The following is a 15517-nucleotide window of genomic DNA, read 5'->3' on the forward strand; positions in this document are numbered from 1 at the left end:
AGTGGGTCGATTTAAGGGTATACCTGAACATTTACGTTTGTGTGAATTCTGTGATCTCAAGGTTGTGGAAGATGAATTTCACTTTGTTTTTTATTGTCCTTTATACTGTGATTTAAGGAACTCTCTTTTTGAATGAATTCAGTAAAAAAATCCTGATATATTTTGGAAATATGAAGGGGAGATTTTGTGCTGGTTGTTTGAAAATCATGTTTTTGCTTTGGCAAAATTTATAGAAAAAGCCTGGTATTTACGGCAAAGTATTTTGTATCCCGTTTGAAAAGCCATCTCTATTTTGTATGTGTACTGATTTTTATTTTTAAGTGGTTTGGTTATGCTATGTTGGACTCTGTCTTATGTCACGTGGCTATTTGTTGATATTTGTGAAAATAGTGTCTAATAAGCCCATGAGGGCTGGGCACCATAAAAGGTGTTTGACACTTAAATAAACAAATCAATCAATCAATCAATCAAAACTATTAGTGGCATTGGACAATGTTTGTGTAAAAGATGGTTAGTTAAGTTTAGTTAAATGCTTTCTAAAGACAAAACACATTGTTTTCGTTATTATAATTTGGATGCAAAACATGTTTTTATTGCTATAACACTATACTTTATCCTTAAACAGGATATTCCTGGATTATACATCATCAGGAGAAAGCTCTTGTTCATTTATTAAAGCAAATGTTATATAAACAGTTTGAACCATGTTTCCTTAGTAATCAAATTGACCCCTGCACTGTAAAAAAAATCATATGATCAATAAGTTAGGTTTTTACATTGCTTTAACTCATCAAAATAAGTTTAGTCATTTTTAAAGTCAGTTTATGTAATTTAAGTTGAAATGACTTCATGCACTAACTTTCTTTTACAGTGTGTACACAGTTGACCCCTTAACCAACCTTAAACCATGCCACCAAGGCATATATCACACTTCAGCTGCAAGCGTGTTTTGCAATAGAACATGAACAAAATAAGTACATTGTACCTCAATTATTTTTTTAACACAAGTAATTGTAGTTAAAGACACCTAGAGTGGGACCATGTTCATTTTCCAGTTGAACATCCGAATCACTCATCGCCAATTTGCATTTGTACACTTGCAAATGCAAGAAAGTGCATTAGGTAAAATATGAACTGAAGTTTACTGACATTTGTAAGTATTTTAATTTACGTTCAATAATGATCTTTTAATCATTATGTAATAAGTTCATTAGTAAACATTAACAACTACATTATCTCATATTTCCAGCTATTTGAATATTTAATGATCCATTAAGCATTATGTAATGTTTGTTAATGATTTATTAATGAAAGTTATTATATTTTTCATTGTAGGATACTTGGAGTTCTTATTGGTTGATTCGGATTGGAATTGGATCTCCTCCCACACAGTTTAATTTCACATCCTCTTGATCACTTGATAAATAAGGCTGTCAGCACAAGTCCATTGTTAAGACTGTATTTACATAGCTTGTTGCCGAATAAGCGTGTCAAATACTGTGCTCTGCTAGTTGGCAAGCTGCCGGGAAATTTATTTCATTCACTGTCAATTGTAACAACAGTGGGCGAGTCTATTTGCGTTTTTTTCCCCCTGTTCCATCCAATCCCTGTCTCCGGGGGGCATGTCGTAAATGTTGGGGAACCAATCGGCAGGGTTTATTGCTGAACTTTTGCTACTTTGAGCAAGTTAATACACTGAGAGTCGTCGCCCCGCCTGCTCTACTCCAGCCAGTGTTTAACCCTTTATGTGCATGACTCGAGTGAACAAAATACAAAATAGCACAGAAAAGTAATAGTTTGAATATAGCCTATGTATATATATAGTGTTTTTTTTTGTGTGTGTTTTTTTTACACTTTATTTGAAGGTGTCATTGTTACAGTGTAGTTATATATTTAAGTACTGAGTAATATTAATTACCTACATATGCTATAGGGTTGGGTAGATTTAGGGTTTGGTTGAGGGTTAGTTGCATGTAATTATACATAATTTACTGTTATTACTATGGTAAGTATATTGCATATGTAACAAGGATAACGTAAAATAAAGTGTTACATGTTTTTTTTTCATGAATGAAAATGAAGTATACATTAAAATTGAAATGACTCAAACCAAAAGGTCAAAGAACAAGGTGCATTGGGTTTACATCTCAGGGTAAGGATAGTATATTAGTATTTCTAAGTTGGGAGGGGGGGGGGTAGGGGGGGGGGGGGGGGGGTTGCACCTCACAGTCTCTGCATGACCCATTGCGAGAATTCACACCCGAATGAGAGTGGAATTGGAATTTGCAAGCTTCCCAGTCCACTGAAAATTCCTCATGTGCAGGTAATGCACACTTTGCGTCACACAAACAAAAACTGTTTTAGAATCTGATTTGGATGTATTTGCCAGGTACTTTTATGAGGATTGAGGAACATGGCAGTTACTGATATAAGACAGTTCTCAACTATAAATTAAAAGAAATGCAAGAAATTCAGCTATAAATAATGTACAAGTTATCAGTGGGACCTTAAGATACAAATGTCTCTGTAATTCTTGCTAATTAAAATGTTTAACGGATAAAGAATAGCACATTTGAGAAATGTCATTAATGATCACTCATGTGAAACTAAGATGTATCATTAAAAAGCTGTTTTATTCTACATGGAGAAGGTTGCCCCTTCATGGGCACCTTCACGTTGACATCATGTCATCCAAGTGAATTAATTACTACAATTAATAATAACAGTATACAAATAATAATACTAAAATCGTAGCATTACAGCCACCACATTGCTAATTCTCTCATTTAGAGATCATGTTTTTTCCATATTTGCATGTGTAGTAAGAGAACATATAGACAAAAATAAAGATAAACAAACTTAATGCATCCAAACCTATAGGTGTCAGTATAATGTCCAAAACGTATGGTACTTTTGCAGTTATTAAGAGGCTGCTAAATATAAATAAAAACTTTCTGAGTGCACCTTTAAAGACTTTGAATGGTTTGTCATTATCCTGTGCAGATGCCATTTGTCTTATGCATATATTAGATGATATTTTGTATAAAAAAAAGAAAGAAGAATGGTAAGTTGTAGAGTGTAGACACAGTCAAACAGCTTCCGACTCCACAAAACTCGAAATAAAGTTATGACCGCAGTAAAGTCGCATTGACATCATCTTGGAAATGTTTGTTAAATAATTCTTGGATTTTTACATTAGTTCTAATTTACTCGCAATTCTTCCTCTGCATAGAATAAACAATCATCTTAGGATATATGAAGAAATAGAAGTAGATGGATGTTACGCCTTTAAGAGTTAAGAAACTTGAAACCTTGTTTGCGCAACAATCAGTGCAGCTCAGAGCCGCCAAAGTGTCTAGACTAGCACATGATGGTAGTCAGCCAATGGCTCCATCGCTCTCCTCGGGGGCCCTATGTGTGTGTGTGTGTGTGTGTGTGTGACAGGGAGAGAGAAAAAAGGAAAAAGGGAGAGAAACGGAGAAAGAGAGAGAGATCTGGGTTGCAGTTTGACCAGGTCTGAACACGGAACCAGAAGCACACTATAAGTCCACGGATTGTTCCTTTTTCTGGCACCGCCGCGCGCATAAGGATATTTTTGGATCGCAAAAAAGAGTGCGCTGGAATAGTGGAAAACAACCGGAATAGTGAATTCTGTGAGGAATTGTCTTGTGGATTTAATTCGCCGAGGAGCAGCTTCATTCATGTCACCAGACCCGCTGTTAAAGAGTGGATTTGAACGTGTTTCAAAGTCCGAAAACATTTGAGAGCGCGCGACTAGTGTAGCCTTTCGCGTAGCCTTTTTTGTTTGTTTGTTTTTACAACAAATGTATTTGATGTAGTTTTAACCCTTAGTGCATTTAAAATCTAAAAACTTTCCAAACGGTGTTCACATGTAGCCTACTGACAGCGTTCTTCTAGGATGAATGCGTTTCTGTGTAGCCTTGCGGTTGTTTGACGTTTTCTGTTTTTAATGCAATATAACATTGTGCCTTCAAAACTAATGTTGTGGTTTTGCCACCAATATATGGTGCTCGGCTGTGTGCACGCGCTGCACGGCATTCGACCAACATTAATGTTGCACGAGCTCAGAAATAGTTTTAAATCGCTAAGATCTGAACGTAAATAACTCATCTAGAGTTTCAAGTTGTCGTATGTTCAGGACGAAACGCTCAGGTCTTGTGCGGCGACTCTGGAGAAGCCGTTTGATTCCAGATAAAGAGGGGGGCGATGGATATGGCAAAAGCGGCGAGGGGACTCGAGACGATCTTCTTGGCACCAACCCAGAGAAAATTCCCAAGACGGAATTCAGACCGATGACCCCGAGCGGGTCGCCTGGCGTGGACTATGGGGAAGTGTGTACGAGGAATCCCACTGAGAGCAGCGGTGGTGGCACCTCAGGGGGCGTTTTGGACCAAGATGGGGGTACGGTGTGTACGATGGGAAGCCCTCGGTCTGTGCAGGACAGCGATTGTAGAACAGTCACTTGCTGTTTATTTAAAGATCGGGACCATCATTCCGGATCTAGAAACCCGGAGCCTGGCTCGTGCCAGTTCGTGCTGAACATTGGTTCTTCTCGGGACCCCGGTTCTCTTGAGAGCCAGGAGACGAAACCTCGCTCCGTCATGGAGCAGGAGCTCAAGACCGCCACCTATTCGCTATTAAAAAGGCTAAAGGAGAAGAACTTGGATACTTTGTTGGAAGCCGTGGAGTCCAAAGGAGGGATGCCGAGCGACTGCGTGATGGTCTCGCGGACCGAGCTGCGGTTAGGCGGCCACATGGCTCCTCCACAGCTGCTCATCTGTAAGCTTTATCGGTGGTCAGACCTGCAGCACACGGCCCAGCTTAAAGCGCTCTGTGAGTGCAAGAGCTTCGGAGCTCAGGACGGTCCGGTAGTGTGCTGCAATCCATATCATTACAGCCGACTCTGTGGGCCAGGTAAGCGAAGATCCTAAAACTTAGGCTATATTTCTCATTATTATTTATGCTTTGCTTTACACCTGCAGTAATGCCAAAGCTCTTTCCTCAGGGTTTCCCCAACAGTTGCATTGAAGCTGTGTTGTTTCAGTGATTCATATACTACAGAATGCCATTGATAAAATTGAGTGCAGTAGCAAAGAAGAATTTAGCTTTGCTTTTCAGTGTAAAAAATAGGCTATAATGTTCTTAATAAAAAGTAAGCAATTACGTTTCAGTGCTTTAAATATACAGTATTGACAACAGTGACTTAAATAATTACAATTTGAATTTGCACATTATCCATAATGTAGGCCTACAAGCTCTGTACTGTACTGTTTTTATTTTCTGCTACTTCATTATTTCCCAACAATCAAGTTGTTACCAGGAAACTACATTGGCAGAAATAAAATACAAACATAATTAACCTACATAAAAAATGCATGGCGTTTTTAATCTCTTAATTGCAGGTTACTGAATTGAAGATAGACAGCATTTGTCCTTATCCTTGATAAAATTAGGCTACTCTACTGGATTATTAATTTTTGTGCTGGTAAATAGGTAATATTCTCCAAATAGTTGCCTCAAATTGAGCAGTTGGATAATTGGTTAGAGGGTAGTTAGCCTAGGCTTTTCATTTTTTTTTAGAGAATTTTCCTTGAGTCTAATCTCGTAAACACTATGTATGTGGCCTATAAGATCTTAAATCTAAGACCAAGTGGTTCAAAAAGCTTAAAAAACGTTTTCTTTTCTACCAGTTCCTTAGTTAAGTCATTTAGCAAGAATAGGCTATAGTCAACTGCTGGATTCTTTCCTCTCACAAGGCTCATAATCACCAATAATTGTTAATTTCTACATTTCAGATGTTATTGTGACATGTTTAGTCTCTCTCAACCAAATCTCTAGTCTCAAAAAAAAGGGAAAAAAAGCAGAGTAGAGTAAAATTCCACAGATTGATGGGTTAACGGTTAGAATTCTTATAGCATTCATTGACAGTATAGATTGACATCTTGTGAAGATACCATTGGGAACCTGAGGCACTTGGCAACCTATAAGTCAGTTTTTCCATAATAAATCCTCACATATTAAGAGATACTTTTTAATCAAATGCTTCAAGCTGACAATTACACTCTTTGCTCAGCGTTTTATTGGAGTTTCTCAGAGCATAGACGCTTGAGGGAGACAGCAGCCCCTCTCTCTCCCCTCTGTTCTCTGTAGAGACACACATAGCTCACAGGCGCTCATGCGTGTCCCCATGAAGATGGTATTTCTTTCATGCGATTGAACAACAGAGCCCTCTCAATCTTCAAACTCCATCAATGGCTTTGACGGGTTTTTTTCGAGGTTAATTTTCACAGACGACGTTAAAGAGAGAAATCCTATTGTTCAGGTGTTGCCCTATGCCCGTGAGAGCATTTATCACGTAGCCTAAAACAGTGTTTAAGCAAACATTTCCATGTATTTAGCAAGGGCTATAAAGAAACTATATTTTACTACGGGATTTGTTTATCAATGTTTAGCGATACATAGTTTCATTTTGCTTTGTGTTTGTTGTAGCTTTATAAGATGGCAGTGTTTAGGCTACGTTTCCTTTTTTTTTTGCAAAGACTTTATCGCTTTGAAATGATATCAGTTTCAAGTTGCGCTTTAAAAGTCTCTTTTTTCCTGAGGAGGACCCCTCATGCTATTTAGGTGAAGGAGTGGCGGTAATATACAGTTTGCATACAACTGGCGCCAGACTGACTCGCTGTGTATCTGAGTGACTGAGTTTAGGATCCTGGCAATTACTGCCGCCACTCTTAAAGAGACAGTCCACATTATGCTTTTCTTTCACCCCCACTACCATAAGGCGAGGTCATTACTTGTCCAGGGACTTTTTTCCCTTTGTGCCGTCGAACTTTTAGTGGTTTCCATTGTTACTAGATTAGTTTTTGCGATTTAAAAAGATGAAAAACTGAATAACATTTATACAAGTTAGCTAGTTTTTGTATTAATTTAAAATGGAAAAATCGTTTGATTGATGTCCATGCCATTAAATGGTGAATCACCTAAAACAGGCAGTGTTTTATTCAGCTTCAGGTGAGGTTTGCATCAAGACTAAAATGAATGAAATATTTGTAGCCTATATAGGCCTATAATATATTTAACTGCTGCACATTATTTTTGTGTATGTGTGTTTACAAAAAAATTGTTTACAGGCTCACCCAAATTCAGTAGGCCTAATAATTTTATTTTATCCAATGTGTGTTTTTAATTTTTTTTTTTATTATAATCTTTTATTTTAATAATTAAAAAAACATAGAGTATAGGACTATAGGCTATTCACCAGAGAGTGAAACAAGTTTTAAACTGAGCTGCTATTAAAATATTCATATTAAGTTTGAGCATTTGTGATTTATGTTTTTCAGGTGTAATATTTGTTGCAAAATGTTGATGTATAACTTCCAGCACCTACGTTTTTTCTCTCTCACATTATCTGCTCTGATTTTAGTGAAAGTCTGTGTGATTCTGGGGAATTGAACTTCGGAATGGTGTTAAACATGGTAAAATGTGAATAATAATATGAATAAGAGTAGTAGTGCACTCTTAATGATATTTCAAAGAATTACAAAATTTGTAAAAAAAAAAAAAAAAAAGTTTAATAATCCTGTACGTGAGCAGGGGATGTGTAGATCTTTGTAAATGGCAGGCGTTTTAATTTTGTGTATGCAGATTCCATATGGACCATTTGCATTTCCATTTCCATATGCATACATTTTCCACAGTGCCATAGAAAAGACTCCATGTTGTCAACATTGTGTATTTTCAATTAAAATAAATGTTTTTTTGGTTTTTTTTAGTCATAGACCCAATATAGTCTGTCAGGATTAAATAATATATCTATAATTAATTTCCCCATATTTTTCTATTCCAATTATAATCATACTCTTATCATATTTTAGAGTCACCCCCTCCTCCATACTCAAGACTTTCCCCCAGCGAAGAACACAAGCCACTGGGTAAGTTTCACACACTCTAATTGCTGATTAAATATGTATTTATTTAAGATGTTGTGCATGTACATTCTAAGGGGAACAGATGATGGGAGATCATTTACTGACAAATTTAATAAAGTAATCTGTGTAACAAAATGACCTAGCCAAAATAAGTCAGTGCCATCAGTTGTCATCCACCGGTTGAATCCCTGGCTTTACGGAGAGCCAAAGGGGAAGCAAAAAGTAGAACAACGTGAAGAATTTTAATGGTGGCAATTAGGCACAGTGACCAACTGAGAGCCAGTGGAGGCTGCAGCCAGTATTCGGCAGGCCCATTTTCAGCATGCCAATCTGGAGCCGGCCTGGGCTGGGCCCTGTCTGTTGTGAGGGATGCTGAGGCCTGGCACTGGGCTGGGATATCCTCTCAGTGCCATAGCTCAACATTGGGCACACTGTTTGACGGGAGGTGGGGTGGAGAGAGGGTACCATCTGGAACTGATGCATTGGTGGTTTGCAGCTTGTTAATTGTGTTTGCTTTTTTTTTTTTTGGAGATCCACATCTCAGAAGGCAGAGAGCAGCCTGATAACACATATTTCTGCTCAACATTTCTACTGTTTATACCAATACCAATGAAATTTCTCGATACTCAATAGCAAAGCAATAACTAATATGCTAGTGAACACACTTATCAAGCGTAGCGTCAGTTCTGGCAGGTCACGTTAGTCAAGCTCGCGTCAGCTGATCCACGTCTACCTATACGAATACAACGCCTATCACTGTATACATATATAAGCTCCTTCAGTATTATCAGCAGCTATCACGTTTCTCAGAATCTAATTACCCTCCTCCATCCCCAGCTCCTCCTCTCGTCAGTCAGGATTTGACATTCTGATTCCCCTTGAATCAGAATAAATTTTTATATTTGAATGATTCTTCAGGATTCTTTAATGAATAGAAACAAAAGTTCATAAGAAAAACATTTAATAATTTTAATTATTGAAATGATTGAATTATAAATGTATTTACTGTCTCTTTTGATCAATTTAATGCATCCTTGCTAAATAAAAGTTTTATAGTTGTAAAAAAAAAACATACTTACCCCAATCTTTTAAACTGTATTATTTATTTAATATAAATATTAACTATTAAAATTAAAACAATGGCATGTTGCTTTTTACCAGTATTTTAACATTCCTAGTTGTATCATCAAATGAAAAATAATTTTGGAAATTTCTAATTAACTACAAACTCTAACCAGATCCTTTATCTCCTCAGATCTGTCAGATTCCACACTGTCTTACACTGAAACAGAGGCTGCCAGCTCGCCTAACGTCACCCAAGGGGAATTCTCAGGTGAGTTTTCTAATTTAAAAATATTTCGGCTCTGAAATGTAGTGTTGCTCTGTCAGCATGGCCTGTGATACCATTGTCAGACTTGTTGCAGTTTTTTCCAGTCCCGGAGAGCTCATGTGGTAACATCTTTGTTCAAACAAAGGCTACGTGCCTGTGATGGTGACCTTGCACCAGATATTTACTTTTTTCCCTCTGCATGCTCACTTTTTTCAGTGAGCATAAAGAGGGGGTTCTCCCTTTTAGTCTCCTTTTTTTTTGAAATACAAATCTCAAAGTTGGGCACCAGATTTCCATAGACATAGTTTTGCATCTGGTTGCTCGGTCAGGAAGGGGTAAAGTGCTCGGTAAAAGTCTAAAATGCAAAGAAAACAGCGAGGCATACCTTCCCCTGTCCAAAGTTCTGCGAGTTCCCATGGAGTGTGTTTGAATAAATGAGCAAACTTTGCAGGTAATTTGGTTTTTATGTTGTGCTTTGCTCCTCCTCATTAAAGGCCATTAGGAGTGGAGATAAAGCTCTCATTGTGAGCCCAGCAGAGGTTCAGTGGGCCGTGTTGGCTGGCCATAGAGCCTGCCTCCCCTCCTCTGTTTTCTTTCAGAAATATTTGAGTGGGATCAAACTGTAATAAGATCCAAGCTCGCAGGGACACACACACACACACACACACTCGAGCACACCGAGTCACGTTATACGCTCTGCACACAACGGCGCGTATCGGAACACGCACACACGGATCAGCCTTTATGGCTCTATCTTGACCGGAGTGGGCTTTTTTTCCGTTCCTGTGAAAGGGCCACACCGAGAGAAAAGAGGAGAAACGGTTTTGTGTCATGGTTTGAGATGAAACACTCCCCTCTTATGGAATGAAACCAACATGTTTCTCTCATAAAACTGGAACCGCACAGTGTATGCGGAGGATCATGTCCGCAGAGACAGAAAGGCTAAGTCCTTGTTTTGCAGTGCTAGAAATAGCATTCAAAGCGAGCGGGTCAATCTGCCCCCTTTCCCAGAAGGAGCTACCTGAGCTTGTGGCTTCATGCACCCTGTCACCACCACTTCACAGGCTGGCGACACTCCTTGTGCAAACAAATGATGTTTCAAATGCTTGCTGAGATGTTTTTTTTCTCTGGATTGGGTCTGTGTGAACTATGGTTTGCTTGTAGGTACATAGTCAGGCCTTTTTAGCTTACATGCAGGATCATTTTTAACTATATGTTTATTATTGTCCTATACTGACTTAATAAGAACAAATATAGTGTGCATGTTGGTTATTGGCCAATGTTGGAGTTTTTTGTCTATATTTTGTATGTAATTATGCATGCTCATTTCCCCAATTTTTACACATAGATTACATTTTCCATCATCTAATGCTCACTTATCTCACTTTATAAAAAAATTAGTATCACTGTTAAATGTAATGTTTGAGAAATGAATACTCGTTTTTCATATTGTACATTTATAATGTTGTAGAATTTAAAGCTATTAAGACCGCTCACACCAATGACGATAACTATAATGATAAAGATATAGTTCTAAATTTAAAAGAATAGCAGTCCACACCGTAACTATAACGATAACGGCACAGAGAAATTATATCGTTGGAATCACTATCAGAACGATTTATTTTCCAGCTAATGGACGATAAAAACATTGACAGCCAATCAGAATCCACCCTGCTTTAAAGAGCTAGAACATTTAAAGCGGAAGACAACAAAACTACAGTGCACGCTTATAATAAACAGAACAATATCGTTCGCTGGTGTGGATGCTAATATAGTTATCTTTATAGTCATCGTTTGGTGTGAACGGGTCTTTACTTTTGCCATCGTCTAACGTTCACTTAACCTTTAAAAAGTTTTAGCAACACTGTTTTTTAAATGTAATTTTTAAAGTCAAAATTGTATAGAAGTTTCATAATGTATTGGCAAGATTATTAATATCGGTGTATACATACAAGGAAATCGGAAATCTTGTAAATCGGAAAAAAAATTCAGTACAGCTCATAATAATTTTGTTTGTGAGGCATTGAACATTTTTACAAAAATGCCAGTATAGCTGAATTTGTTAAAAATTCCATAGGTGACTCTCTCCAAATAAACCAACACAAGGTATGTAGATTTGATAGAGAGAGTGATATGGAAATTCATCCCTTTCCTTTATCCTACCTGTAAAGAAAGAAAAGAAACTAAAAGGATCTAAAAGCGTTCATGCATGTGGCCATCCACCCACTCTGAGTCCCTTATCCCACCCCACCCACATGCAGGAACTAGTAAAGCTCTTAAAAGAGAGGCCAGGGGGCCCGAAGGTGGGAGGGGAGCAGATTGCAGCCCCCTGGGTGAGTGTACCTCCTGCTCTGAACACTCATCCACTCTGTCTGACAATAGCAACAGAACACATCTCAACGAGTCTGATGAAAACTCCCTGCCGCCCAAGGGCGAGATTTTAGAGAATTATTTGGTGTCTTGGTTTGAAAGACAGTGCATGGACGCTTGAGATCTGAGCCTATTTATGTAGTAGATCTTTGATGTCTTGAGGCCTCAATGAGTTTGTTTGAAGCGCACTGCGTTAGATTTTTAGTTTCTGCAAGATTTCCTGCATAAATTTAGCTTGTGCACTTTTTTTTTTTTGTGGCACATTCTGGAATCCGTGTGAATATTTCGGCATGTTTGTGTTGGTGTCTGTGATGTGTGCGCTTCTGTGTGTTTGGGTACACCTCTGTCTGTTTGTGTTGTTTATATCTGGATGTCTATAGCTCGCCGTTTCACCCGCAGTTTCTCTCGTTTAAAAGCAACTGTGTTTGTCAGTTGATGTCTACACTGTGTCAACGCACAGCTATTGATTAAGTGTTCACTATGTTTTCAAAGCATAGCCGTCGAAACATGTGGTCGTGATGTGCTGCACGTGTGTCTGTAAAAATGTGTGTGTGTGTATGTGTGTGTGTGCGTGTGTTTCAGTCACATTCTGTAGCTGTGACTGGGTTGTAATGCAGCCCACCTGTTTCCTCACTCCTTGTTGTGGCCGTGTGGAGATCAGAATTATGCTCTTTGAAGTAGGTCTCATTACTTCCTGTATAACTGCATGCATGTGAGTTTGTGTTTCCTCTCTGTATTGGGGTTTTTGTGATCTTTGTGGTTCACAAGTCCCTGTATTGGGAGGAGGTGGTCTCCTCGTACTCTGTGCTTCTGATGCTGACTGAGAATGTCAGCATGATCATAATGGTGGGCACAATTTTGTCATGATTTTGAATTGAATGGGATACACTCACTGGATGTTATATTGGATTTTATATAGAAGTTCATACAAATTTAAAACAGATAATTGTATTCTAGTTTTTCTATACTGGTCCATAAAATGAAAGTTAATTTATTGTGTAAATTATCTATCTATCTATCTATCTATCTATCTATCTATCTATCTATCTATCTATCTATCTATCTATCTATCTATCTATCTATCTATCTATCTATCTATCTATCTGTCTATATGTCTGTCGGTCTACTTTAATTTCTGAGAGCAAATCTATTTGCTAGTAATTCAGCAATTGAGGTGAAATGAAAAAATCTCAATTGAATTAGAATTAGAATAGAACTCTGCAGTTGAATTGTTTTTTCCAGTGATTATTAGTCTGTGTGATGACCAGTGGCTGTTTACAAATCATTTTCAGACCAGTTATAGATGTGAGAAGCACCCTAATAAACCCACCAGAATGTGTCATCACCAGATGGGAAAAAATAAGCAAACGCAACATGTTTACATGCATATGCGTTCATACCCTGAGACGTTGCAATCACAGTGAGAACTTACTGTGGTTGTGTCATCGCTGTAAGAGAGACCCCACATCCCTCTGAGGAACCCTGTGGTGCCATTATGTTTTGTTGTGTTTATTTTTCTTGGGAATGTAGGAAAAGCGGTCGGGTAGGCTGTGCGGGTAGGTTTATGAAGAGCCGTTCTGGCCTGAGGAGGAGGAAAGGCTCTGTCAGGTATAGAGAGGATTGGTTTGGTGTTCTGTAATTTTACTCTGGGTTCTTTCTTGGTGCTTTGTGATGTTTACACTGCCCTCACTGTTTTTGGGAAGTAGATCACAGCCTGGCTGGCATCCCTAATTGAGGTCTATCAGTGTCTTACAGTTTTTCTCAGTCGCTTTGGTCCATTTCTCAGATCAGAATTGAAATTCTCAAAACTACCTGTTCAGTCTTCACATCATTGTGTCACTTGTGCACATCAAAAAAGTAGTTCCTCATTTCTTTGAACAAGTTGCAAATGCTTTGGTACATCCATGCAAATGATTACGTACAATTCTCTGCTGTTTCCTACATTATCAATTGTTATTTGATCAATGTCATGTTGATCAAAATCTATTATAATGGGTCTCTGTTGAATTGTCTCAGCCCCCACAACATTTAGGCATTAGTTCATAACATTGGTTTTCAATCACCTGTTTTTTTCTTTGTGCTATGCAGTGCTGTCTTTTCTTTTCGGTATTGCAATAACATGGTTTGTCAACAAATTACATTACAAACGGTAAAAGCGTAAATGTGAATCTTGTCCAGTCTCTTGCAATCAAACTCCCACATACACTAAGGTGTGTAACCTACAATTTACAATAATTGTCATCAAAACTTTATGCATAGTTTACATCAGAACATCCCTCCAGGGTACACTGTTATATTGACAACATGACTGAGCAGCAGTGTTGAGCTAGTTACTAAGAAATAGTAACTAGTTACAGTTACTAGTTACTTCGTTCAAAAAGTAACTCAATTACTTTGTTGATTACTTACACCAAAAAGTAATGCGTTACTGTTAAAAGTAACTTTTTAGTTACTTTTTTAAAGAAAGTTCTTAAATGTTCCCATTAATGCCCTTTAATGCGTTATGGTCTATACAAACACAAAACTGACTTAAACAGAAAGTAATTTTTAAACACTATTTTATTTAAGTCAGACCAGCACAAACTGAATATATCAAGGATTTCTGAAATAAATAACAAAACAAGCATTTTTAAAGCTAGTGACTTGTTTGCTTTCTCAACATTGATATGTTCATGCAGCTGACAGTATACGTTTTTACCACTGTGGTTTTTACTGCATGAATTAATATTTGAGCAATACAATTGTACCTTGATCATTCTTGTTAGTTCATAGTAGGCCTACATTAACTAAGGAGATACAAATACATCTAACAATGAATGATACTTCTATAACATTTATTAACCATATTTAATGCTAAAATTGTTATCTTATTGTAAAGTGTTGCCATTTATATGATTCAAGCTTAAAGAAGATGGCCATATTTAAATATCTGCAAAGGCCAGAGCATTAAAATTACATAAATGTAGACCTATATTACATGTATACAGTCTTTCACTTTATTTGCTTAAATTTTAGAACACTTGATTAGACTTGATGTCGGCTGCATGAACACATCAATGTAAGCAATCAATCACGTCACTAGTTTTAAAAATACAACTTCGCCGGCTAATGAATGCATACAAGTGACCAGCTGGACATAAACTAATGCAAATAGATGGTAACAATTGCGACATAAAACATGTGGGTCAGGTCTGCGTGTGTTTTTGTCACATTGCTTTAATCGCTTGAGGTAAGTTAGCCGTTACTAATGTTATTCCTCTCAGACTCGACGGCAAGCTTCTGTTCTTTCTCTGCTGATGCAGCATCTAGTCAAAAAATGTATTATTTTATAATGATATGGCAATGTGTACTTAAGTGTTCTGTATTCATACCGTTTCGCTGTCTGTGTTTTAAATGCGCATCAAATGCTCAGCGCTCTCTGTGCAGCTTGTAATCTCCGTGCTCGCGCTGCCTCACGTGTACGTAAACAACTCAGCCAGTGAGTTTGTTATGTGTCCTCAGGTGTCCTCTCGCTCTGTATAATGCTAGCAGTCTCTTCAGTGCTCTCGTACTGTGTAATGACAGCGCACACTTCTCAGCCGCTCCAGCAACTAATTAATTAAAAAAAGTAACGGACAACGCGCCATATGGTAACGGTAACGGAGTTAATTTATTTAAAAAGTAATGCGTTACAGTATTAGTTACTGTCAAAAGTAACTGCGTTACTGCCCAACACTGCTGAGCAGTTTAACTGTCTTATCCGTACACAATGTCACAAGGACTTGTCATTCTGATGGCACTGGCATGTTCATTGACACAGATATTTACTTTTGAGAGATGAACTAAGGATTTTGAGGCTTTTGCGGGTAATCCATGGTGTTTTGCT

General features: G+C 37.8%; 1 protein-coding gene across 1 annotated transcript in view; it reads left to right on the forward strand.

Annotated features, from left to right (window-relative positions):
• The first annotated feature begins 3389 nt into the window (after positions 1 to 3389).
• Positions 3390 to 15517, forward strand: part of smad6b (SMAD family member 6b) — a 29929-nt gene continuing 17801 nt past the window's right edge. The window contains exons 1-3 of the mRNA XM_056254334.1: positions 3390 to 4935; positions 7896 to 7952; positions 9205 to 9282. Coding sequence (XP_056110309.1) covers positions 4152 to 4935; positions 7896 to 7952; positions 9205 to 9282 — 919 coding nt within the window. The 5' untranslated portion in view covers positions 3390 to 4151. The remainder of the gene's footprint in view (positions 4936 to 7895; positions 7953 to 9204; positions 9283 to 15517) is intronic.

This window comes from Rhinichthys klamathensis, unplaced genomic scaffold (assembly GCF_029890125.1).
Source record: "Rhinichthys klamathensis goyatoka isolate OS25496 unplaced genomic scaffold, OSU_Roscu_1.1 h1tg000005l_1, whole genome shotgun sequence".
Classification (NCBI taxonomy): domain Eukaryota; kingdom Metazoa; phylum Chordata; class Actinopteri; order Cypriniformes; family Leuciscidae; genus Rhinichthys; species Rhinichthys klamathensis.